This window comes from Polyodon spathula, chromosome 8, assembly GCF_017654505.1.
Source record: "Polyodon spathula isolate WHYD16114869_AA chromosome 8, ASM1765450v1, whole genome shotgun sequence".
In the NCBI taxonomy this organism is placed as follows: Eukaryota; Metazoa; Chordata; class Actinopteri; order Acipenseriformes; family Polyodontidae; genus Polyodon; species Polyodon spathula.
The window spans coordinates 24,469,302-24,493,155 of record NC_054541.1 but is presented as its reverse complement, the minus strand read 5'-3'; the positions used below and the strand labels follow the sequence as shown (position 1 = coordinate 24,493,155).

General features: G+C 41.5%; 1 protein-coding gene across 9 annotated transcripts in view; it reads right to left on the bottom strand.

Annotated features, from left to right (window-relative positions):
• Positions 1-23,854, bottom strand: part of LOC121319639 (DENN domain-containing protein 5B-like) — a 100,471-nt gene that overhangs the window by 50,176 nt on the left and 26,441 nt on the right. For 5 of the 9 annotated variants that reach the window (XM_041257259.1, XM_041257264.1, XM_041257261.1 and 2 more), the window contains exons 2-3: positions 2,519-2,578; positions 29-138 (exon numbers count right to left, since the gene is read on the bottom strand). In XM_041257259.1, coding sequence (XP_041113193.1) covers positions 29-138; positions 2,519-2,578 — 170 coding nt within the window. The remainder of the gene's footprint in view (positions 1-28; positions 139-2,518; positions 2,579-23,854) is intronic. The other 4 variants (XM_041257262.1, XM_041257266.1, XM_041257263.1 and 1 more) reach the window with 1 other exon arrangement.

Sequence of the window (23,854 nt, the reverse complement as noted above, 5' to 3'; positions counted from 1 at the left end):
CTTTAGATTTCTATGCTTTGTCACTTACCATGTTAACAGCATCTTGGTCAAAGGGGTTCCACTCAATAGTCTCTGGGAAATGCGCTAAAACTTTGGACTTGAATGTTCTTCTCAGAGGGCTCTGTTCAAAGTTTTCCCCTAAAAGGAAAGGCAAAATCAATCAACCAGGGTGCCTGGATCAGTACCTGTTTATTTTATATTTTTCCCCTTTAGCTATGGAGCCTTTATGAGAGTGCGTAAACTACTCAGCCACCAATACACCAAAGCATGGAGAACACACAGACAAACAGACAAATATTTCACTTGGCAGAGGTTACTGTGCTGATATCCTTCAAACAGTCCAGCCCTCTGGACGAGAGGGGGATAACAGTTCTTTACAGTGCCTCCAGCTGGCCCTGGTGAAAGGAACAGGGCCTGACAGTTCTGGAGTAGAGTGGCCTAGCACTGGAATAAAATATGACCAGTAGCAAAGCACAATGAAGGCCCAGAGAACAAAATAACATCATGCCAACACACAAAGTCAGATTGGCTCTGTAAAAGCACTGTGCTTGCAAATACCACAAGTTCTATACCATGACTCATGTTTTTTTTTTTTTTTTCCAGTACTTTACCCCCACCCACCCCAAGATGAGTTATGCCAATGTATGCCCCAACTTTTCAAGAATCAGGTTTACCTGTAAACCCAAGTGAGGAAGAAAGAAAGCAATTCCCTTTCTTTCATCTGATATTCTTTGACTTACAGTAGAGTTCTGAAGGGAAACTTGTCATGTATTGCATCTCAAAACCAACAGTGGCCCCTTTTTCCTTTCACTCAGTTTAAGGAGACCTCAATGTCAAAATAAAAAATGTCACCTGAAAATCAGATGCCCTAATCATTTTCAATTTGCAAATCAGCCTGCAAAGTGATTTTCTGATTTTTATTTTTATTTTTCTCCAATCAAAACAGTCAGTATGAAAATTACTTTAATAATGAAACGCTATAGGAGTATCCTGTCAGATATAAAAAAAAAACACTGAGATTTATTTTTTTTTATTTCCCCAGGTATGCCTGTATCGGATTAGTATTCAAATGGATTGTGGTATCCTCTCAGAATGCAATCGCCACTCCTGAGGTCCTGTTCAATGTCTGTAGCAACACACTATTTACATTTCACAGTGTTTAAAAATCATTAGGCGCTTTTCCAACCACTGTGTATCATATAGGAATAAAGCAGCTCCAGATCAATTTACACTACTAGAGCTAATACAGTGTCAAATTATGAGATCCCTTCCTGCAGGTCACAGGCCCGTCTTATACTCTCTGATTATGAGAGATACCGTGACAGGGTTAATAATTAAAGAAATCAATGCTTCCCATAGGATGTTTGTCCTGTTCACAGGAAACCAATCTGACTTGTCCAATGAATTGTAGGCCTACAGTACAAAGTGAGTGCAAATCCCAATTGTAAGACCTCAGCTGTTTTCAGTTCCTGTTTGATTATATTCAGGTTCCAACAGTCAATTTCCAGAAGCTGCAATGTAGTCTCCATTCCTTTCTCCTTGGCTTTGTTTTAAAAGATTAAATAACACACACATTTCCCCAGGACTTTAATACTAGGAGGAAGTTTTGAAAGAATGACAGATTGCCTTTAAAATTAGCTAGAACACAATACCAACAAGGTGAACACCAGTGAGTAACACAGTACATAGGAAAGAAGCATGTAGGTTTTGGAAGTGGCACAGTGAATAAAGGAAGCAGTAAGGAATACAAGGAAAAGGGATTGCTAGGGAACAAGTCTGCCAATCAGCTGCAGTGTTAAACCCAACACCCCAAGATAACCTCCTTCACCAATCAGATCTCCATGAAGAAAGGAACCAACAAATTAATTTCAAGTTAAGGAATCGTGTGTTATGTAGGGCAAAGGTTTTTCTTCATTCTTTCTCTGGCAGACCTACTTTAATATGTGTCACACCACCTACTCTCTATTCGGGGTGAAATTGTAATTCCACTGGCTTTAATCCATTATTCAAGAACAGGTCTAAATTAATTCAATATAAATTCCTTGGGATTTTGTACATTCCTGTGAACAAATATGTTCCAGAACTTTATAATAAACACTTTAATCTTTTATTTATTACTATTATTGTTGGAAATGAAAAATAATACCAGCATCAGTCATGAAGATAATTAGTGATATATTTACAGCAACTTCTTTGAAAATCTTTTAACTAAATGCAGCTGCTAAGCGTGTGGTTGGTGTGGGCTCATAATATTTGCATTTGAAAAGAGCAGGGTTTAAAACTCAACCTACATTATGTAATAGCTTTAAAACTCAACACAAGATAATGCCTATAATTACATCTCTCTATCTAATGAAAAAAATTTAAGTACAGTAACTGTTCTGATGCATAAACAGGCACCTGGACCACACACATACAGTAGATATGCCAGAGAGGTAATACAGGGAGCACTGTAGATCAGAAGATGTAGAATCACAGGTGGCAGGAGTGAGAGCTGGCAGCTGCTTTTCATTTTTACCTGCATTTGCAGCATCTTGGCTCCTGCCATGAAGATCTGCTTCTAGCCATTGGTATAATGCTATGTAAACACAAACAGAAATAAACAGTGCGTGTCAACCAATCAAAAAACACAATTAACATGGAGCAACACAAATAAATGGCATGACAATGGGAAGCATGTGACATGAACAGGATGTCTGCATGTCCTTCTGGGAGGTCTTGCTGGAGCATTTGTCATGTGATTAGTCATTGCTGATGTCATTACTGATGTCATATCTGATGCAATGCATAGGCATAATGGGAGTGAGTTATTGCATGCAGCCTTAATGTCCCATTTCCTGACTTGTGATTTTTGAACTATTTTAAAGAAGTTTTTGTTACTGAATTGGTGACACTGGTACAAGTGTGAACAGGGCTTTTTTTGAGTTTCGTACCAATACAGTTAAAGTACGATACGATAAGAACTCCAGTCTGGACAGATGTTTAGCTACGGTTCCAAAACGAAAACGGTATAAAAATGCTAGTGTGAACAGGGCATATGATGCTTTGTTACGCTTGTGAAAAGCTTGAAATGTTAGCTATGATCAGCCGTTCGGTGTGCATTCTGGGAGCTGTAGTTCAAACTGGAGAGCGTTCCTAAGTGATTGTATTGTTACAGGTCCAGTCAGAACTACATAAAAATGGTTACCAAATTGTACAACTGCGCATGCGTAGCATTTGTTTTTATGAGTACTTGTTTATATCAAAATACACATTTTAATATGCCAAATGGGAGTAGTAACTGTCCAGTAGTTTTTATAATCTGTACATATTGTTTTTTAGTAAAACTATAAAATAAAAATATGCACTGTATTTTATCACATTGGTGGGTTACAGTCAACCAACATTGTATTTTATTATGGCCTTACAGGTAATTGTGTGCAGAGACAACCAGGACCATGGGCACACATAAAGCTCAGTAGAGGGTTTAAAAAAATTAGACATTTTTTATTCATGTAATGAAATATTCTTACAGTACTGCAAGTAGCAAACAGATGATAATACAAGCTTGGAATAAAAAAAACAAAAAACAATCTTGATAGCAATTCCTTACAGGGCCCTAAAAACAAGCTTAAACTCCACCAGACATAAGTGGAGCAGTGAATGCTGAGAACAAGATACAGATGTGCTTTTAAAAAGTACATGTTTTAATGCCCTATGACTTCATTCTCTAGGTGCCATATTGCCCTACAGCTGTCAATGAAACTGCTGTGAAGATTGAACACTGTGTTTACACTGGAAGCCTCAATATATAACAGGCCATCTGCCCACCAAGAGAAGAATAAACCAAGACAAACTACAGCATTACTCAGACCGATGCCATTAGAGTGCGAGTAAAGATTACATTAAACTATGATTGCTAGCCTACATTAATCTAGTCTTATACCTTCCCCACAGCAAACCATAACGAACCCCTCGCAGCCAGGCTACCAGTAGGAAATCAATGTACTGTCAGTATCGTATTCAAAAGCTTGCACAGTATTCAGAATCAGATTTGAGCCAGGAGGCTGACTGATACTTGGTGGTGAACAGAAAATCTGAAAGCCTTTCTTCCCACTGTTTACAAAACATTTCTATTGCTCCTTTCCCTGGAATATGAATTTCAAGGAGAAAAGACCAGGTGGTACTGTATACCAAGGTAAATGGATGAATTATTCATAGACTTATTTGTATGAACATGCAAATCATGATCACTTTTCTTTAAAACCAAACTTTGTTGATTGGTAACAAGCTCACTTGCTGGCGATTGAAGGTACTTAAACTATTCTTCCTTATAATCCTTCAAATTATTTAACAAATAATACATATTAAAATATATCAGGCATTTTGGGCGAGTAAAGAAAGAAATAATCCGACAGTCAGAGAATAGAGAACTTGGCACATCAATTTAAGGTGTGAAGTTAGTCCCTCATAGCAATGTAACAGGATCACAGGCTAGAAGAACTTACACAGCAGGGAAGAGAGACTGTGTTAGACTGTATTGCAAAAATGTTCCCGGTGCCACATCAGTGTACAGTAACTCATGAATTAGGTGCACTACATTAAAGAACTCTCTCAATGCCACATTTCCCTTGTCTTTATGTAGCTAAAATGGGACAAGATTTAAACAGTTTAAAGCAATAATGTCTGAGAAATTACAGTAACCTGAGGAATGCATTACCCAACAACAAAGAAAAACCACAAGTCTGATGCATACTGACACATGTATTCTATCACAGAAAATAAAACATGCAAAAAAGACAAGATAATGGTTTAAGATGCCCAGACTTGAAAACCGCTGGGATATTAAAGAAATAGGTCATGCAAAAGTAAAACAAGCATCCGGGATTCCCTTGTCACAGCTTCCTCTACAAAGCTTTCAGCTTTGTTTTGTTTTTTTTCTGAGTATGAACAATTACATTTATTAGGGCTGCCTAACTGTTGCCTACATACTGTAGTATAATTTAGGACAAAAATAAGCTTAGAAGTACTGTATGTCGATTCTGTGGCGTTTCTGGTATTCAAATTCTATATATCAGTACCCTTTACCATCACTGTTTAAAACAAGTATGTCATCAACATACAACCCCCATCACAGCTGTAAATGCATCATGTACAGTATAGTGTAGAATATGAATTAGCAATGAAAATGTTTAAATCACAGCTTGATAAGCGATTTTGCAGATCTATGCAAAAACATGTGAAATACAGACACATGGATGAAAGGACAGACAGACCCCTCTAAGAAATCGATACTCAATAGCATATGAAAAAAAAAAAGTTAATACCAGGTGCCTGCCACTCTTACTTCTGTGAGTCAATAAGGATAAGCATTCCTCATCAAACTATATCAACCACTCAGTCAGCTTCATCACAGATTTGTTTTTAAGTTTGCTGAAACCTACAGCTCTTCACTTCTTGACACCCATGAAATCACTTTGATTCATCACAGGCCAGTTTTGGTTGCCCTGGGAATGCAAATTGTCCAATTAATTCTTGTGATTCAGCTGGTTACTCATGATTTTGTCATCTCATCATCCGGTGAACAAGCAGATCCCTGTGTTGGGATCAAATTCTGCCAAGTACTGCGAGGATGTACTTGCTCATTAAATTAAGTGCAAAATAATGTACCACTTAAACAACTACAGTGAAAATAGAGCCAAACTGGGCTCTTGAGTGGCGGATCTGGTAAAGGCTCTCCGAGTGGAGTGCAGGATGCACCCTATAGCCTGGAAGTTGCCAGTTTGAGTCCAGGCTATTCTATTGCCGACTGTAGACAGGAGCTCCCAGGGGCTCACACCAGCGACCGCTGTAGTCTGGCCGGGCTTGCGTGTAAGCTGCCCACAGCTGCGTTGTCCTCCAACGCTTTAGCTCTGCTGTGGCTGCACGATGAAATAAAGTGGTCGGCTGACGACACACACTTCAGAGTGTGCTAGTCTTGGCCTCTCCTGAGTCAGCGCGAGGGTAGTAGCTGTGAGCTGAGCCTAAAAAAAACTGGATATGCCAAATTGGAAGAAAATAATAATTGCCTATTACTAAATTAAAAAATAAATAAATAAAAAAAATACAGCCAAACTTATATAATATTAATGTGTGTGAATGCTGTATAAAGAAGACACTCTGTGAAGAATATGAAGGTCTTGGTTGGGTAACAGGTCAGAACAAATTCTTGGGACTACATCAAAACAATGTGCTATAGAGGGGGTAGTTCTATTGTATGGTGGTTTAGGGCACGCATGAAGGTTTAATTGGTTCAGTTTAATAATTTACAGTGCAACTTTGCGGAGCCATATGCCAAAGGGTTACCGTATTTTACACAATGCCGAGACAGACAGAGCCACAAACAGTATAGTGAGACAGTAAAATACAGAGGCGGTTGTCAAAATTAACTTTAGCTCCTATCCAGCTCAACGAGAAGCCACTTCCCACATGCTTTTAAAGCCTCACACAAGATCAGCACATTTGTGAAAAACAAGCCATGATTTAACTGTGTTGCATAATTTATACAGTGCAGACCCAGGAAACTGCTTAGACCTGCATGACCTTCGCCAGTGATTTAGGCAGAGACAGCAACGCTAGCAAATACTGCCGACGCCACTGCTGAAACCAGCTGAACGGCAGAGTGCACCTGGACATGCACGTCTTTTACACCAAGTTTCTATTAACGTGGCCATATCTTTCAGGACAGCAATAAGCATTTTCCATCAATCCATTTCATCAAAAACAGACCAACTGTCAAACTATATATAACCAAGTCTTTTATCCTGTCAACATATTTTAGTTGTTGGAGGCAGTAAGAATAAAGAACCAGTATACCGTAAAAGTAAGACATTTGTAATTTGGATCAAGCATGGATTACCACACTGTTTTATACAGTGCTAATATACAGTAAGGTATAACCATATTTAAATATTTTACCCTAACATTAGCATATTGTACTTGTCAGATCCGTTGGCTTAAAATTTGGTTTCACTCAGATTGGAATCAAATACCTCAGGATGTGATAAAAAATAAATAGATTTTTTATATTCTTTTGACATTTCATGGTCATGTTCCAACAATATAAAATTACAGACAAAACATTTGCAATATTCCCTAATACATCTAGTGTATTGTCCAGCAAGTAACAATTACTGATATGCCTGTGCTACTAAATAATCAGCCAAGCTTTATTTTAAGGGCCGTTTTTTGGTTTGTTTGTTTATTAACTGTTAACAAATAGCTAATAAAACATGTTAATGTACATTATTTATTTTCTGTTAACTGTTAGTTAATAATATATAATAGGCCAGCTAAACCTGCAAACACCAGAGCCCTTTGGATGATCAATACCCAGCTGATCATATGCTTGAAATCAGGTTCAAATTGTTACTGTAGTAATGTTCCGTAAATTAAATTAGTTTTTTATTAACCCTAACCTAAAAATGAACAATGTTTGTTGACAGTTCATAAACAAAAAAAAAGTCCCTTAAAATAAAGAGTGACCAAATAATCTATATCTTTACAAATGTGTTAATTACATCGATAACAGGGTAGAACATAAACCTGATTCCTTAGACTCACCTAACTTGGCAGTTACTACTGTAGATTTAAAACCAGCAATTGGAATTTATTTATAACTGTCAAGTAAGCGAGTACTTATAACAGATTCAGAGTTATGGCACTCAATGATTTATTTAAATACATTAAAACATATGGTATAGAGCTCAGGGGCCTACTCCCCAAGGAGCACCCAGTGACCACAGCAGGGAAACTGGAAAGATGGCCATCAGCACTTCCTTTTTGATATGGAAACCAGAGTTGTGAAGAGATTACGAATAGCAAGAAAATGAATCAATAACGAGCGGATAAGAAGGTGGTATTAGGAGCTGCATAAGATAAAATCCTGCAGTGATTAGATGCTTTACGCCAATCCAGTAAATGTTAAGATTAAATAGACTGCACTCATATTCTTCATTACACACAGTACAAGAAGTAGTTCAGTGTTTTTTGCACTGTGTGCAGAGTTTTAATGTAGTCTTAAGTCACTGATGCATTGCAACAAGAACCTAAGTTGCGCAAAGTGACAAAAATAAAATAGAAGGTGTACGATCGACACAGACAACGTGACGTAGAGACACTGGCTCAACAAGAAAGGACCGAAGTATTTTTATTGCAAATTGTTTTGAGCGAAGAACAGCTTCAGTACAATAAAATGAATCCAAGTTCTTTGGCAAAAGGTTACCAAGGGCACTATGATGAGGGACATTCATGGTACTGTGCAATTATTGCCGTTAATAAACATATTAATGAGATATACAGTAGTAATGTTGGATGTGTGATCGCGCTGATGCCATCCCTGGTGTGTATGGTCATTTTTCTGTGAAAGTATTTTGTTGCCCACTTTATAGTGACATTTATAAAATCTAACTTATTACAAATCAGGTTTAAATTCAGTGCTAACTAATTTTTCCAATTCAGCAAAACGTAATGTATTGCAGCTGGTTTTGTTCTTGTTTTTTTCTATGCAGCAAGGCAATAGACACGAACAGGCAAGTATTCTGCATTTCCAAGAGATATACTGTAGCACAACTGCTAGTGCAGAAATTCAGTGCTGTCAATCAGCATTTTATTATTTTTAATTTGTTACTTTTTTCATTTTTGCAGTAGGGAAACCATGTCAATAAAAAATAAAATATGTATTTTCAAAAATCTAAATATTTGTAACTGCACTAATCAGGACACCTTTATTGGATCAGTTCCTGCATATGAGGATAAATCAGAGTGTAATGTTAAAAATCTAATTGGATTAATTCCGTCTCCAAGAACACCAGTTTATCCTGCTGCAGTAAAACTCAAAACAGAGGGAATTCAATGGGATTTCAAGATCCATTTGCGGAAAACCTGACCACAATACCAGCCGGAAGGTTGTCAAAACTTGTGGAATACCTTGGTTACAATGTAAGTGTTTTAACCGAATCTGGAAACTTTAAATATATAATTTGATGTGCATTTCTTTTCTATTCCTTTTTCTTTGTTTGGTTTAAGAAAAGCTGTGTACAGCAAATACGGAAAAGCAATTGCCTGGCTGAATATAAAATGCTATGGTTACCTTTCTCTAGTATTGCGGATGAGTCTTTGAATGCATTTATGCTTGCTCGCTACATTCATCAAACTACCCTGACCTTCTAAGAGCCCTACATCTGCCATTCTGTAGTGCATTCTATAAATAACACAACTGAGCATCATGTGAGCTGGAGAGAGTTTAACATGGAGACACAAGGGCCAGCCACATTTTCATTACAAATTATGAGAACCAGACCCTTGTCCCAGTCAGAAATAGACTGACACAGAACAGAAAGGCAATGTTTAGTCTCAGAGACAGTAAAATGGTGTCCACCTCCATGGGATCACTGTGCTGGAAAGAAAACAGTGCCCATACTTACTTTGTAGAACCAAGTCTTGCATAATATTTGAGTGTTTGATTTTGACTCGGCTCGAAAAAAAAATCTGATAAAAAGGTTTGACTGAGCCTCACTTCATTCTCACAGTCACTCATCTCTAGTAATGAAATGAAACAAAGACTTGCCCAAGGCCCCAGCTGTCAGAATCTCTGTTGATGCCATGGCTTTCCAAAGGACCATTTTGTGACTCCAATTTCCAAATCAATAAAAATACGTTGGCTGGAGACAGGATTAGATTGATTTTGTGATTGCTGGTGTCAGAAGATAAACGTAAATTGAACCTGCTTCTGGATTCTAGTGCAGAGCTCTCCATCCAGTAAATGGAATGTACAGTTGTAGTCAAAAGTTTACATACTCCAATGGAAATTTATAATTTCTAGAAATTTCAGAAAACAAAGAATTTTAGGAAAAATCTTTTGTAGCAAAAGTTTTGCTTTTGTTGATGAGGAAAAAAAAAAAAAATTACAATATGTCTACAACTATTTCAGCATTTTTTTTTTTTTTTTTGCAAAACTGCAAAAATGCTAATTCAAAAGTATTCACGCAAGGTTCTAGAAGTTTCAATATATTAATGCAGAACCTAATTCTAGAATCTAGATTGCTGTCATTACCAATAAGTCAATACGGGAAAAAGTAAAGAACTATCTGAAGACCTCAGGCAGAATATAATTTTTATTGTCATAAAGCTGGAGAAGGATATAAGAAGATTTCCAAACATTTGAGTATCCCAATTTCAAATATTGTTTCTAATGAAGAAGTACATGACATGGTACTGTCTCAACACTCCCTTGGTCTGGAAGAACGAAGGTTTTTTCATCAAGAACAAGTAGAAGAATTGTGAGGAAGGTTAACAACAATCCGAGATTGACTTCCAAAGATATTCAAAGTGAACGGACTGCAAATGGGACTGGGGTTTCCATTTCAACCATAAGTATTGCATGGTGAAGGTCTCAATTGTCGCAGGCCAATTAAAAATCCACTCTTAGGAAAACGTCACAAGGACAATCACTTAAAGTTTGCAAAACAGCATTTGAATAATGGGTATTTGAGTTCTGATCAAAGGTTTTGTGGAGTGATGAAACACAAAATCGAGCTATTTGGTCACGCTGATAGTCGTTAAATTTGGAGAAAGTCTGGTGATGCCAATCATCTGAAACCCTCCGCTACAAAACTTCATTTAAAGCGCAACTGGACATTCCATCACAACGATCCAAAGCACACATCAAAATCTACTTCAGAATGGTTAAGAGAATAAAATCAAGGTTCTGGAATGGCCTAGTCAAAGTCCAGATCTAAATGCGATTGAGAATCTTTGGTATGAGTTGAAGAAGGCTGTGCACAAGAGAAGTCCTTGGAATTTGAATGAACTGGAACAATTTTGTGTTGAAGAATGGTCCAAAAAAAATCACTAAAGAATCATCCAAAAAGCTGTGATCTGTTCCTTGTTATGGTTAAGCGGAACTGGAAGGAAAGACCTGTGTTATTTTCGTGAGTGTTTTGTTTGCTTTGTCGTTATTAAATATACTGTTTATTGTTATTTAGACGGCTTACATGATCCAGAGCTGTCGCCAAAGACCAGCACTAACTCAAACAACACTGCACTTTGTTTCATGATGAACTGTATTTGCACTATGAGCACTAAAGCAGGCACTGTGGAATGGTGATTGTGCTACGTGTCGGTGTAAAAAGAACAAGACTTATTTCGGGACCAACCCATGGATTACAGAAAAGCAATACATGCCGCTGTATTGCTTGTTATCATTATTATTTACTGTGATTGTAAAAATAAATACCATTGCACCTGGATTATCATTGTCTGTCTGTTCATTGACCACTGCTGCATTCTCTGCACCTGCACACTGTTAACCACTTTGCCACAAACCTCATCCCCCAGTATGACCCATACCGCTCCACATTGTTCCCAAAGGCAGTTTTGGCAGGTTAAGCTTCTACAAAATTATTTCAGCCTTCCCTGTACTATCATGAAATAACCAAGAAAGATAAAGGAGATTAACTGCAATATGACCTTAAGGTAGCCTTCATGGTCAACAAAATGTTTTCCAATTCTAGAGCATACCCTGCAGCACGTATGCTTGGTTGCTGCAAAGGCTTCAAGTTACACTCAAGTAACCTGCAAAGATGTGCCAGCTTTTGTGCAAGGCATTCACAAAATGATTATATCCTTTTATCATCCTTGCATGGTGCCTTTCTTTTTAACCTGCCTATATGTCTCTTGTAGCTCGTCTTGCTCCTACCACCATGACTTTGTGTGTCGGTCACACCCGAGCAAGGTCACAAGCCAAGGTGTCTAATTTAATTTAAGAGGTGCAGTGATGCTGGACTGGAAGCACAGAAACACATACATCTAAACACCCTCCCACATTTCAGATGAATTATCCCACATTTACTAGCTGCTTCCCAAATGCTACATTAGGTAGCTATTCCCCATCATTGACTGCATCGCAAAAGAAATTGAGCAGTTCAGCCTAAAACTTTTCATTTCGTTATACAGACACGGATTAAGTCCCACGATACTATACAGAAGTAGAGCAACATTGTCTTTTCCCAGTTGATTGTTTCAGTTAAGGGAAAGAGAGTATAACATATGCCTTGATGGTATACCTAATAACATGCATAACGACACCTGGTATTGACATTCATGTAAATGTCAAAAAAGCAATAACAATTTTGTATTCAAGGTTCCCAACCTCCTTAACAAATTGAAAAAATGATAAAAATATAAAAAGTCAGGTAGGCCTTACTAACACTATACCGAACCAAACTTTCTTGTGCAACTACAGTGTTTATTTAATCCAAGGATACAGAAATTGAACATTTCAGAAATTGAACATTTTTTGCACAAACTCTGCAATATATAAGCAGATTACAATATATTTTACAGTATGTTTAAAAACAGTAATTGTACACAGTAACTGCTACTATTCATGCTGCACACTGTACTCAATTGCTAGACCAAAATGACACAAGGCCAGGACGGAGTATACCAAGGGACAGTCCTCAGCTAGACCACAAAGCAAATGTTTATCATAAATAACAGCGCCTATAGTTTCACTCTCGCTGGTTCATTCACCCATGAAATGTCGCACAGCAGGATTCCTACACATCTGCAACCTCTGCATATTTTACAGTCAATTTTTTTGAGCAGCTGCCAAAAAAACTAAATCTCAGACGTCGCAGCTAAGCTATGCTAACAGGTTGTTCAATTATTGTTTGGGGGGAGGTGCATGTTTTTCTTTTTTGCAGCAGCAATGCATGCCATGCGATATGGGAGTGCAATGTACATTTAAAATGACCCCACAGGACAAAAGGGCGCAAACTTCACCTCTTTACTGTAGAAGAGAATTACACTTGCATTTATATAGCACATTTTCAAAAAACATTGAAATCAACTGTGCACCTTCAAAACGAATCGAAATTAAATACAATACACAATAGATACATACATTCATAAATACAATGCATGATTACAAATTAACTGTAGATGTAAATCCTTTGCTTATAACAGGATTGTACATAGCACACCATCCAGTGGCTGAGTACTCTACTGATTTGGCAGTCAGACAGTATTTTGTAAGCATAACAGCTTCCTCTTTGAATACTTTAGTGCTCCAAGTTATAATGATTGAGCCACTGCAGCCTTATAGTACCCTAAAATATAGAAACAGTATTTATGTATTTTATCCCGCAAGATCAGTTTCTCATTGCAGTACACCAAGTCTCTTCTTGTTAATGCTGCACACATATCAGTGAGCACATGTAGAGATTTAAAGGGAGGTTAAGTATAGGGGTGACAGTTTACTGCTCAAAAGACAATTCCACTATAACAGGCAATTCAGAAGTAAATAGTGTCTATTCACTGTTCTGCCAATTTCATTATCCTCTTTTGAGATAGAGGTTTCTGACCCTAGAATCAGGCATGGGGATATTTGCAATACAAAGTTCCATCACAGCCCATGGCACTCACTTGGAAAGCAGCCCATTGCACGGATAAACAGGCATCCCCGGCTGGAAAACAAGTCCCTGTATTATGATGCATGTGTAAAACAGGGAGCATGTACAGTCTGAAGCACAGTACCTACAAAACATATGTCTGGGCGCCATGTGGGATGATCCCTCTTGCAAAGACCAGCTGGACCCCACACATCAAACCACAAAACCTGGACACGAAATGTCTGCAGAGCTCTAGGACCTGAACTTCCTTGCACAGCTGAACAGTATGTAGAGTAATACCTTGCTAAATCTTCCAGCTCACGTTGGTATGCTGAACACACATTGCTGTCGCTTGTGGCCTGCTTCACATTGATTAGTACTGACACAGACTTCTGGACAGGATCAAACATGCTGTTTGGTAAATAAAGAGCAAACACTTTGTAGACAAACAGCATGTTGGCCTAAAAACTGCGTCTGCATACAGTACAAAATACATGAGTAGGCTATACTACATGTGACATATGGATTAGCCTTTCATCCTAGATCGGAAGTGACGCTCACCCCAGTGACCCAATGGCTGGGTTTTTTAAAATTTTTTTGTATTAATTTACAATTAATAAAATAGAGCTGCTTTTGAAATGTTTTGCGATTATTTCCTTTTTTACATGCTCCCTTGCTCTGTTATGTTGTCTGAGTAGTTCATTTTGCAATTACTCAAATGTTCTTTTGTATTTTTTCACAAAACAGCTGTTAAGGTGCTGCACAGTTTTAGCTGACTGCCAACTGCACCTTAACAGTGACTTATCAAAAAATTTAAAAGACACAGTCTGAGCTACTGAAACGAGAAGCACACCGTATGATTGCAATCACAGAAAAGTCCATTTGAAACTAGTTGCTCTTTAATTTTTAGTTTAAAGTTCACTGCTTTTTCCCCCAGATGCAAAGTTCTACACATTTAAAAACAATTTAACATACAATTTAAAAGCAATCACAACTGATACTGAGCACATAGTGTTAAAGTCACCTTAATATGCAGCTGTCAGATAACCATTAGGGACAGCCCCCCATCCCCCTCCTTAATACCAAAATGTTAAATGCTGTGCACCACCAATTCAAACAGTGAACACGTATTTATACTAAAGTAATACAAAAATGACTACAAAAGATTTAGAAGCGAGTAGTTTTTCGAGATTTACGATTATACTGTATTTACAGTATAATCGTAAATCTCAAAAAACTACTCACTTCTAAATCTTTTGAAGGCATTTTTGTATCACTTTAGTATAAATACATGTTAATTTGGATTCATATGTTGTTTTTTTCTGACTTTATGTGAACGAAAAGACACACATTTGCCCGTTTTCCCATTGGAAATAGTGATATTTTGAAATATCACTGTCCTGGTGTAACAAAGTGCCCGCCCCTGTGTATATTATCTGTTATGTGTTGCGTGTGGTGTGTTTAAATGTTGGTGTATAGTCATTGGTACACGGGATATAAACGGGTCTGTGTAACACGAGTGTTTAAAAATGTATATTTGTATTTAGGCACGAGGATTGCACAGCACTTCACGTGCAAGTAAAATGTAGTAATATGTGAGCACGGGGAATTGCACTTTATTAATTCACGTGCTGGGATTCAAGTGAATAATTAATTGGTAATTGAATCCCAGCACAATAGTATATATAGATGCACGTTGGCACATACTGGGGTTTGGGTGTTCGGTGAGCGGAGAACGGGATTGGAGACGGAGGAAATTAGTAGTAGTAGTCTGTTTTTGTTTGTCTATTTATTTTGGCGTAGAGTGCCGTGTCCTGTGTTTTTCGTGTTTGTTAAACCTTTTATTTTGTAATAAACCGGCGCCAACAGGCGTCTTCATCATTTCATTTCATCCGTCCTGTGTTTTGTATATTTCATTACCTTTCCTGGTTCTGACGCCGCCCACTTCGGCCGTCTCTGTGACACGTGGTGTCCTGCGTGGGATAAACAGCGCCTCCAAGCGTCAGACCAGGAGAGGTGTTTTGTCAAAAAAAAAAAAAAAAAAAAAAAAAAAAAAAACCACAGCAACAACAAAAAAAAAAAAAAACATGGAAGGCTGGGACTGGAGAGATGGCTGCCAGGACCTGGAGGAGTTCCTCGGTGGTCTGGAGGACCAGGGCTGGTGCCTTGCCTGTGGGGAGTTTGGGCACCCGGTGGTGCGCTGCCCCTACCAGGAGGGAGAGGAGGAACTGCCGCAGGAGAGGAAGGTGAGGAGGTGGCAGAGAAGGGGAAAGGGGAAGAGGAAGGCAGAGGTCCCACCGCTGTCTCCACAGCCGCACCAGTCCCCTGCAAGGGAGGGAGAGCCGCACCAGTCCCCTGTATCAAGGGGAGACTACACACCGCTCCCACCTCCACCACCAGGAGACTACACGCCGCTCCTACCTCCATAGGAGCAGAGCAGCAGGAGCTGCCTCTGCCTCCGCCACCTCCACCGAGGCGCAGAGCAGCAGGAGCTGCCTCTGCCTCCGCCACCTCCACCGGCAGGGGCAGAGCAGCAGGAGCTGCCTCTGCCTCCGCCACCTCCACCGGCAGGCGCAGAGCAGCAGGAGCTGCCTCTGCCTCCGCCACCTCCACCGGCAGGGGGAGAGCAGCAGGAGCTGCCTCTGCCTCCGCCACCTCCACCGGCAGGGGGAGAGCAGCAGGAGCTGCCTCTGCCTCCGCCACCTCCACCGGCAGGGGGAGAGCAGCAGGAGCTGCCTCTGCCTCTGCCACCTCCACCGGCAGGGGGAGAGCAGCAGGAGCTGCCTCTGCCTCCGCCACCTCCACCGGCAGGGGGAGAGCAGCAGGAGCTGCCTCTGCCTCCGCCAACAGGAGCAGAGCAGCAGGAGCTGCCTCTGCCTCCGCCACCTCCACCGGCAGGAGCAGAGCAGCAGGAGCTGCCTCTGCCTCCGCCACCTCCACCGGCAGGAGCAGAGCAGCAGGAGCTGCCTCTGCCTCCGCCACCTCCACCGGCAGGAGCAGAGCAGCAGGAGCTGCCTCTGCCTCCGCCACCAGCAGAGGGTGAATGCCTGCTGGGTCCCTGTCCACCAGCAGAGGGTGAATGCCTGCTGGTATCACTTCCCCCACCAGCAGAGGGTGAATGCCTGCTGGTATCACTTCCCCCACCAGCAGAGGGTGAATGCCTGCTGGTATCACTTCCCCCACCAGCAGAGGGTGAATGCCTGCTGGGTCCCTGTCCACCAGCAGAGGGTGAATGCCTGCTGGGTCCCTGTCCACCAGCAGAGGGTGAATGCCTGCTGGGTCCCTGTCCACCAGCAGAGGGTGAATGCCTGCTGGTATCACTTCCCCCACCAGCAGAGGGTGAATGCCTGCTGGTATCACTTCCCCCACCAGCAGAGGGTGAATGCCTGCTGGTATCACTTCCCCCACCAGCAGAGGGTGAATGCCTGCTGGTATCACTTCCCCCACCAGCAGAGGGTGAATGCCTGCTGGTATCATTCCCCCACCATCATGCCTCTCCCTTCACCAGAAGGACCAGGACTAGATGCTGGCGGTCCTCAGCAGCCCTTGCATAGGCTGCTGAGGGAAGCACGGGGAAGAACCTCCCGGCTGCAGTGGCCGAAAAGAGGGCCAACACCCGCACCCCAGCTTGTCCTGACTGCCAGCCTCGCTTCGCCCAAGGATGCCAGCCTCGCTTCGCCCAAGGATGCCAGCCTCGCTTCGCCCAAGGATGCCAGCCTCGCTTCGCCCAAGGATGCCAGCCTCGCTTCGCCCAAGGATGCCTCTGCATCGCCTGGGGTTGCCCGCCGCTCTGCATCGCCTGGGGTTGCCCGCCGCTCTGCATCGCCTGGGGTTGCCCGCCGCTCTGCATCGCCTGGGGTTGCCCGCCGCTCTGCATCGCCTGGGGTTGCCCGCCGCTCCGCATCACAGCCGGAAGTACTGTGGCCGGAACCCCACGAAGGGGAGCTGCCGGCCACGAAGAAGGGGGAGGAGGTCTGGAGACCACCAACCCCAGCAGCAGTTTCGCTGCCGGAGAAGGGGGAGGAGGTCTGGAGACCGCCAACCCCAGCAGCAGTTTCGCTGCCGGAGAAGGGGGAGGAGGTCTGGAGACCGCCAACCCCAGCAGCAGTTTCGCTGCCGGAGATCGTGGGGGAGGTCCGGAGACCTGCTCCCTCTGCAGTTTCTTCCCTGCAGGAAGAACGGTGGTTGAAGCCCCACCAAGGGGAGCTGCCGGCGCCGAAGGAGGGGGAAGGTCAGGAGACCACACCCCAAGCAGCCTTTCCGCTGCTAGGACTACCCTGGCAGGAGAATGCTACCCTGCTGACAGCATTACGACCTGTGGGCCCCTGGAAGCCTCTGGTCCTGGCCAAGGACTTTGGGCGGGACTTTTGGGCTTTTAAGGGGGGAGGTGGCCATTGAGGCCATGTGTGCTTTGCACAGGAGGGGGTATATGTAACAAAGTGCCCGCCCCTGTGTATATTATCTGTTATGTGTTGCGTGTGGTGTGTTTAAATGTTGGTGTATAGACATTGGTACACGGGATATAAACGGGTCTGTGTAACACGAGTGTTTAAAAATGTATATGTGTATTTAGGCACGAGGATTGCACAGCACTTCACGTGCAAGTAAAATGTAATAATATGTGAGCACGGGGAATTGCACTTTATTAATTCACGTGCTGGGATTCAAGTGAATAATTAATTGGTAATTGAATCCCAGCACAATAGTATATATAGATGCACGTTGTCACATACTGGGGGTTGGGTGTTCGGTGAGCGGAGAACGGGATTGGAGACGGAGGAAATTAGTAGTAGTAGTCTGTTTTTGTTTGTCTATTTATTTTGGCGTAGAGTGCCGTGTCCTGTGTTTTTCGTGTTTGTTAAACCTTTTTATTTTGTAATAAACCGGCGCCAACAGGCGTCTTCATCACTTCATTTCATCCGTCCTGTGTTTTGTGTATTGCCTTACCTTTCCTGGTTCTGACGCCGCCCACTTCGGCCGTCTCTGTGACACCTGGTCACAAAAGCAAAGTTTGTGGGGAATAATAGCCATTTTCTATACTTCTGAGGCATAAGCAATTAGGAAATAACACTTACTACCCAGGAACAAAAATTGTGTTACATAGTGTAATTAGTTTTTGTTATGTGGTATATTCCAGATTTAAGACATGTATGCATTATTTATAGGCCCCCTGTTGCCTTTGCATTTTACATAATCATCTGAACGCTAATCTTATTACATGACAATTAGCACCAGGACATGGATTACTGAGGGTTCTTCTAACCCTCAGTAGCACAGTACAGAGCTGCTTTTTCTGAAACCAGGCATCATCTGCCACCATCTAACCCTAGAAGCCCAGGGAATGAAGGAAAGCATTCTGTTTTTCCCCCCAATTACGGGCACTGAAATTTTTCCAGGAGATCTTGCAACTTGAAGCAGAGTATGGAACACCTGCAATCCCACTATTTTCTGTGGTCACAAAGCATTAGTGAATCAGTAAACACATTGCAGTCCTATCAAAATAACACCAATAAAAAGAAAACTGGGATTTTTCAGATTATATATTCATTTAGCCTTTCAGCAAAACAACTGCTTTTAGTTGTACATAGATACATTACTACAGTATGAAGAACATATTTAATTAGGGTATTCTTTCTCCACACCACCCATTTTCTGAATGACAAAATGTTAAATTTCAGCCCTTCTTCAAATCGGTGAATTAAAAATAAATAAAAAAATCGAGGCAGATGAGTTAAAAAAACACCAACTCAGTGTGTGATGAAATGACACGACCTGTCACCCAGAGATAACATATTCCAGCAGCAATAGGTGCCTTTGGGCTACTTATCAGCATTCCATTGCACAGCATGTCAACACCTTCCAGGTGGATGAAGGCAAAGCACACAGGCAGACAGCAAGGAGCAGGACCAGAGAAGCTGACAGCTTTAATTAAAACACCCATCTGTTTGTCAGTAGCACTGCCAGGATTTTGAATTTTCTTCTTTGTTATTCCTTATATATATATATATATATATATATATATATATATATATATATATATATATATATAAATCTTCTGTGTCCCACCTGTTTAATACATTTTTCCACGTTCTACCCTTCAGTGCGATCTGTGTTATCAGAAAAATATTAAAAGGAAGACACTGTATGTCCCTCTGCACAGGCAGCAACCTGCTTGTCGCTCTACCGCTAATCATTCACTGTTTTGCACCCACAAAAAATCCTTCAATTAAAAAAGTTAAAATCCCAGCTGCTTGTTCAGTCAGTGTGGGAAAATGGCTTACAGGAGTTCTGAGAGCAGGCGGTGTGCAGAACAAATTGATAATGTCTTTGACACCAGCATGGGAGTTTTCTATTAAGGAGTAACAAAAAATAAATACTGTCCCGAAAACCACAAACAAAAAGATGCCCAACTGAGTCTCTAAGCCTCGCAAGGACTAAGCCTCACGATGCAATAGAACAGCGGTTTTCAGCCCCGGTCCTGGGGACCCCCAGTGTCTGCTGGTTTTCATTCCAACTGAGCTCTCTATTACTTAACTAGACCCATAATTTTTTATTTTTAATTGTTTTCAGTTCTTAAAGAGTTGCAGAGTTGAAGTTAGCTATAACATTTTAAAGTAAAGTTGTCCCGCGTTATATCACCCCCCCCCCCCCCCCCCCCCCCTTACAACGCCACCCTTGCATACCGCCAGCTATTCTCTCTGAACAAATGTCACCAATATAAAAAGTGCTATTTTTACCCGTTATATCGCCACTCTGCTGTCCGCCATCCACCAACTTCCCAAACCAAGGAAACATAAATATAAGCATTGTAGTTTCCCTCATTGTAGTGCCAGCAAAATAATCATGGCCAATTAAAGCAACAAAGTTATGCAGTTAACCTTTGACTCGCTTTCGTAATTCGTTGTTAACTAATGTTCACACCAATGTCATTAACACTCCCGCTCCCAAAGCAAAACAGAAAGTACAACATGACGAGTCGCCCCTACATTTAACACCTCAGCAAAAGAAAAAAATCTGCATGTATGCATCTGAAAATAAGAAAGCAAGACATCGCACATGTTTTCTCGCCTAAGTGAGGCATACTGTTAATTGAAGGGCAGTTGGAGACATTGTAATGGATAAAGACAAATGGCTTAGCTTGATGGAACGGGTTGATTTGTTTAACCTGAAAAAGGCTTGATGCAGTCTAAAGTAAGTGACTTTTATAAACCACAGTAAAAAAAAAAAAAAGTACAGTAAGAGGTTTGTTTGTTTACGTGCAAGTTTTCCACAAATGAAGGCCGACACACTAATGCATCAGTTTTGTAAACATCAGAATCGTTTGGGTTTATTTACTTTTTGTTTGAAAAAAAGTGTTTGCCTCTACATATTTCAATATTATTATTTATTATTATTATTATTATTATTATTATTATTATTAAATAAACTGTTCCTCAAAAGTAACCATGTATGTTTCATAAAGATGGGAAAAGATGATAAAACGTCACTAGCAGACCTACTGTTGTGTTAAGAACTAGTACTGTAATTACAAAAAAAAACAAAACAACGTTTTATTAAAATGGCCTGGAGATACTGTAATTGTATAACTAAAAAAATAAAACGTTTGAATTTTTGGACCCTCACTATAAAATGCCACCCTCACTTATTGCCCGTTTTTGCCCATGGCCCTTACCGGGCGGTATAAAGAGGGTTGACTGTAACTTTAACTCTGCAATTGTTTAAGAGCTGAAAGCAATTAAAAAGGTCTAATTAAGCAAATTATCATTTCAATTAAGGGAACAGTTAAGTAACTGAGAGTTGGAATGAAAACCAGCAGAGACAATGGGTCCCCAGGACTGGGGTTAAAAACCACTGCAATAGGAGGACTACTTTTTCTGTACAGTAAACTCCTTAACGTATTTGAACAAAAACATATCATTAAGACGACAAGTGCAAGAATGTCACAGTATGTTTGCTGTTCGTATGAATACAATCAGACAGAACAATGTTGCTTTCACAAGGACACTGCTGCACTGTCTTGTACTAGGAACCCTGACTAGCTATGACAAGGCAGGGTTCTACTGCTGCCAACATTCTCTCCCACCAAGATGCAGTTGATTTTTGCAGCTAAACTGCAGTAACTGCAGTCTATTACAAACAGCCACAGCTTTAATTCAGCAGGTTTGCTTTGCCAAATTGGATACTTCTAAAAAAGCAGCATCAGGTAGTTAAAAAGGGGTAAAATAACTAGGAGGTTGATACACTTTCACAATCTACTATCTAGGAAAGAAAGCCACCAGAATTAACTCATCCAGCAAAGAATTTGATTTAAAGATCTCAAGTTATCAAGCAAGCCGTCTCCATTTTATTTTCTTTCCACAGTCTGTCAAGAGGTCAAAGTTATAAACTAGGAAGAAGTCCTAACAAGTAAAATCAAAGAACATGCTGAAGCTGAACTTTTCTGCTTCAAAGTTTGAGTGAAGAGGATGTGTCTCTTCATTGCAGGTCCATTCTCACAGATCAAGAGGGACTGAATTCTGAAACATTGTAGAAGACTGATGTTGCATTGCTTCATCTTGTAACTTGACTTAAAATCATAGGCACATTGTAACATTGCACAAATGATGTGCCAAATGATTTTTCTTTCCCCTCAAACCCCAGTTCAATGAGGACATGCAGCGGCAATGCTAACAGCAGCCAAGATGTCAGTGGCAAATGTTGACAGTGGTGCGGCATATTCCGCTAGAAGCCAAATCCCCAGGCGGTGACATGCAGGCATCCACAAGCGGTGTTGTGCAGGCATCCCCGGGCAGAGATGACGACCAAGCATCCCCAGACGACGGTGAACTGGCCGCCCCAGGCACTGCAGGCTTGGCCTCTCCGGGCAGTGCAGGCTCGGTAGTCCCATGCGGTGCGGGTTTAAGCAGTTGCAGCTCCCCTCCTTCTGGTGGTGGTGGTAGCTTCAACTCCTCTGGTAGTGGACGTGGGAGCAGTAGGTAGTCTCCCTCTTGTGATGGAGGTGGGAGCTGCAGCTAGTCTCCTATCACTGGAGACTGGGGCAGCTCTCCCTTGGTCACAGGAGACTGGGACGGCTCTCCCTCGGTCACTGGAGACTGGGGCGGCTTTCCCTCGGTCACTGGAGATTTGTGTGGCACTGAGGTAGGCCCCCCAGCTGCCCTCCTGTCATCCCTCCTCCTCCTCCTCTCCAGGGCAGAGGCAGTTGATGACAGAGTGGCCCCCCTTCCTGCAGGAAGGGCACCAACTTGAGGCCTTGACCATGCGGAAGTAGCCGTCCCAGTGGCCCCTCTTGGGCTTCTCTTTCTTGGGCTCTGGATGCTCGGGCTCCACCCTTCTGGGCGCTGGACGCTCAGGCTCCTCCCACTTGGGCGCTGGACACATTCCCCTCCTCGTCTATGTCACAGTCGACCTCCGGGTAGCTTCCTCCTACCGGTGCCTGTGGTGTTGGAGACAGCAGGACTTCTTCCACTGTTGTTTCCTGGCTTGACTCCAGGAACAGCTGCTCCTCCCGTGTACCTTCTCAGGGCTGATTCTTGGGCCTTCAGACAAAGCCACTCCTCCATTGTCTCCATCTCACCCCAATTAAGGGTCTTCATGAAGATGGGATCTTTCCAGGGCAGATGTCCAGGAGGTGCCAATGCTCCAGGCATGCAAGGCACCATGGAACCAACTGGAGCTGGCAGTAATGCCACTGCTCCATTTCTTCCTACCATCCCTTTTTATTCCAAGACGTTAAAATAAATAATAAAATAAATAAATAAATAAATAAAACTAAAACACCTGCAATACTTTCCCTGGTCTAAGTCTTGGAGGTGCTGTTGTTCCGGTTCTGACACCATAGATCACAGATAGCTTGGGTAGTGACAACAGGTCAAGAAGATAGACACAGACAGCGCTGGTTTAAAGCCTGCACGAGTAGAAATTGCTTATATTTGTTTCTAGTTCTTATTGTCTCGCTTTCTCGTACCACCTCTGAACACTCCACCCCGTTCAGCCAAAGCTGCAGATCTTTTATATTGTGGCCGAGAGGTCAAATGGCTATCAATTACCTAATTAAGCCCTCAACCACATTCGGCACGGGTTTTACCATACGCGTGGTCAACAGCCAGCTTATCAAAAATTATCTGAATGGGTCACTTTAACCCCATCCAGGCTGTAAACAATAACAAAAATGTGTGTTTTTACAAAATTAAACAATAAGTTTGAAATAATAATATAACACACACAGGGGCGGAGTGTACCCTATCACAGGCCTATAAAAACGGGAGCAGTTCAGAATTATGGAAGCTGTGCAATGATAACACTGATCAGGACTGATCCGTTTTTTTTGGTGTTCATGCATCTAAAACACCCACAAAGGATTGCACTGATGCTAAATATTTCCTAACACTTTATTAAGACACTGCATACTTTATAAAGTATTTTACTGCTTGAACCTGTAAACT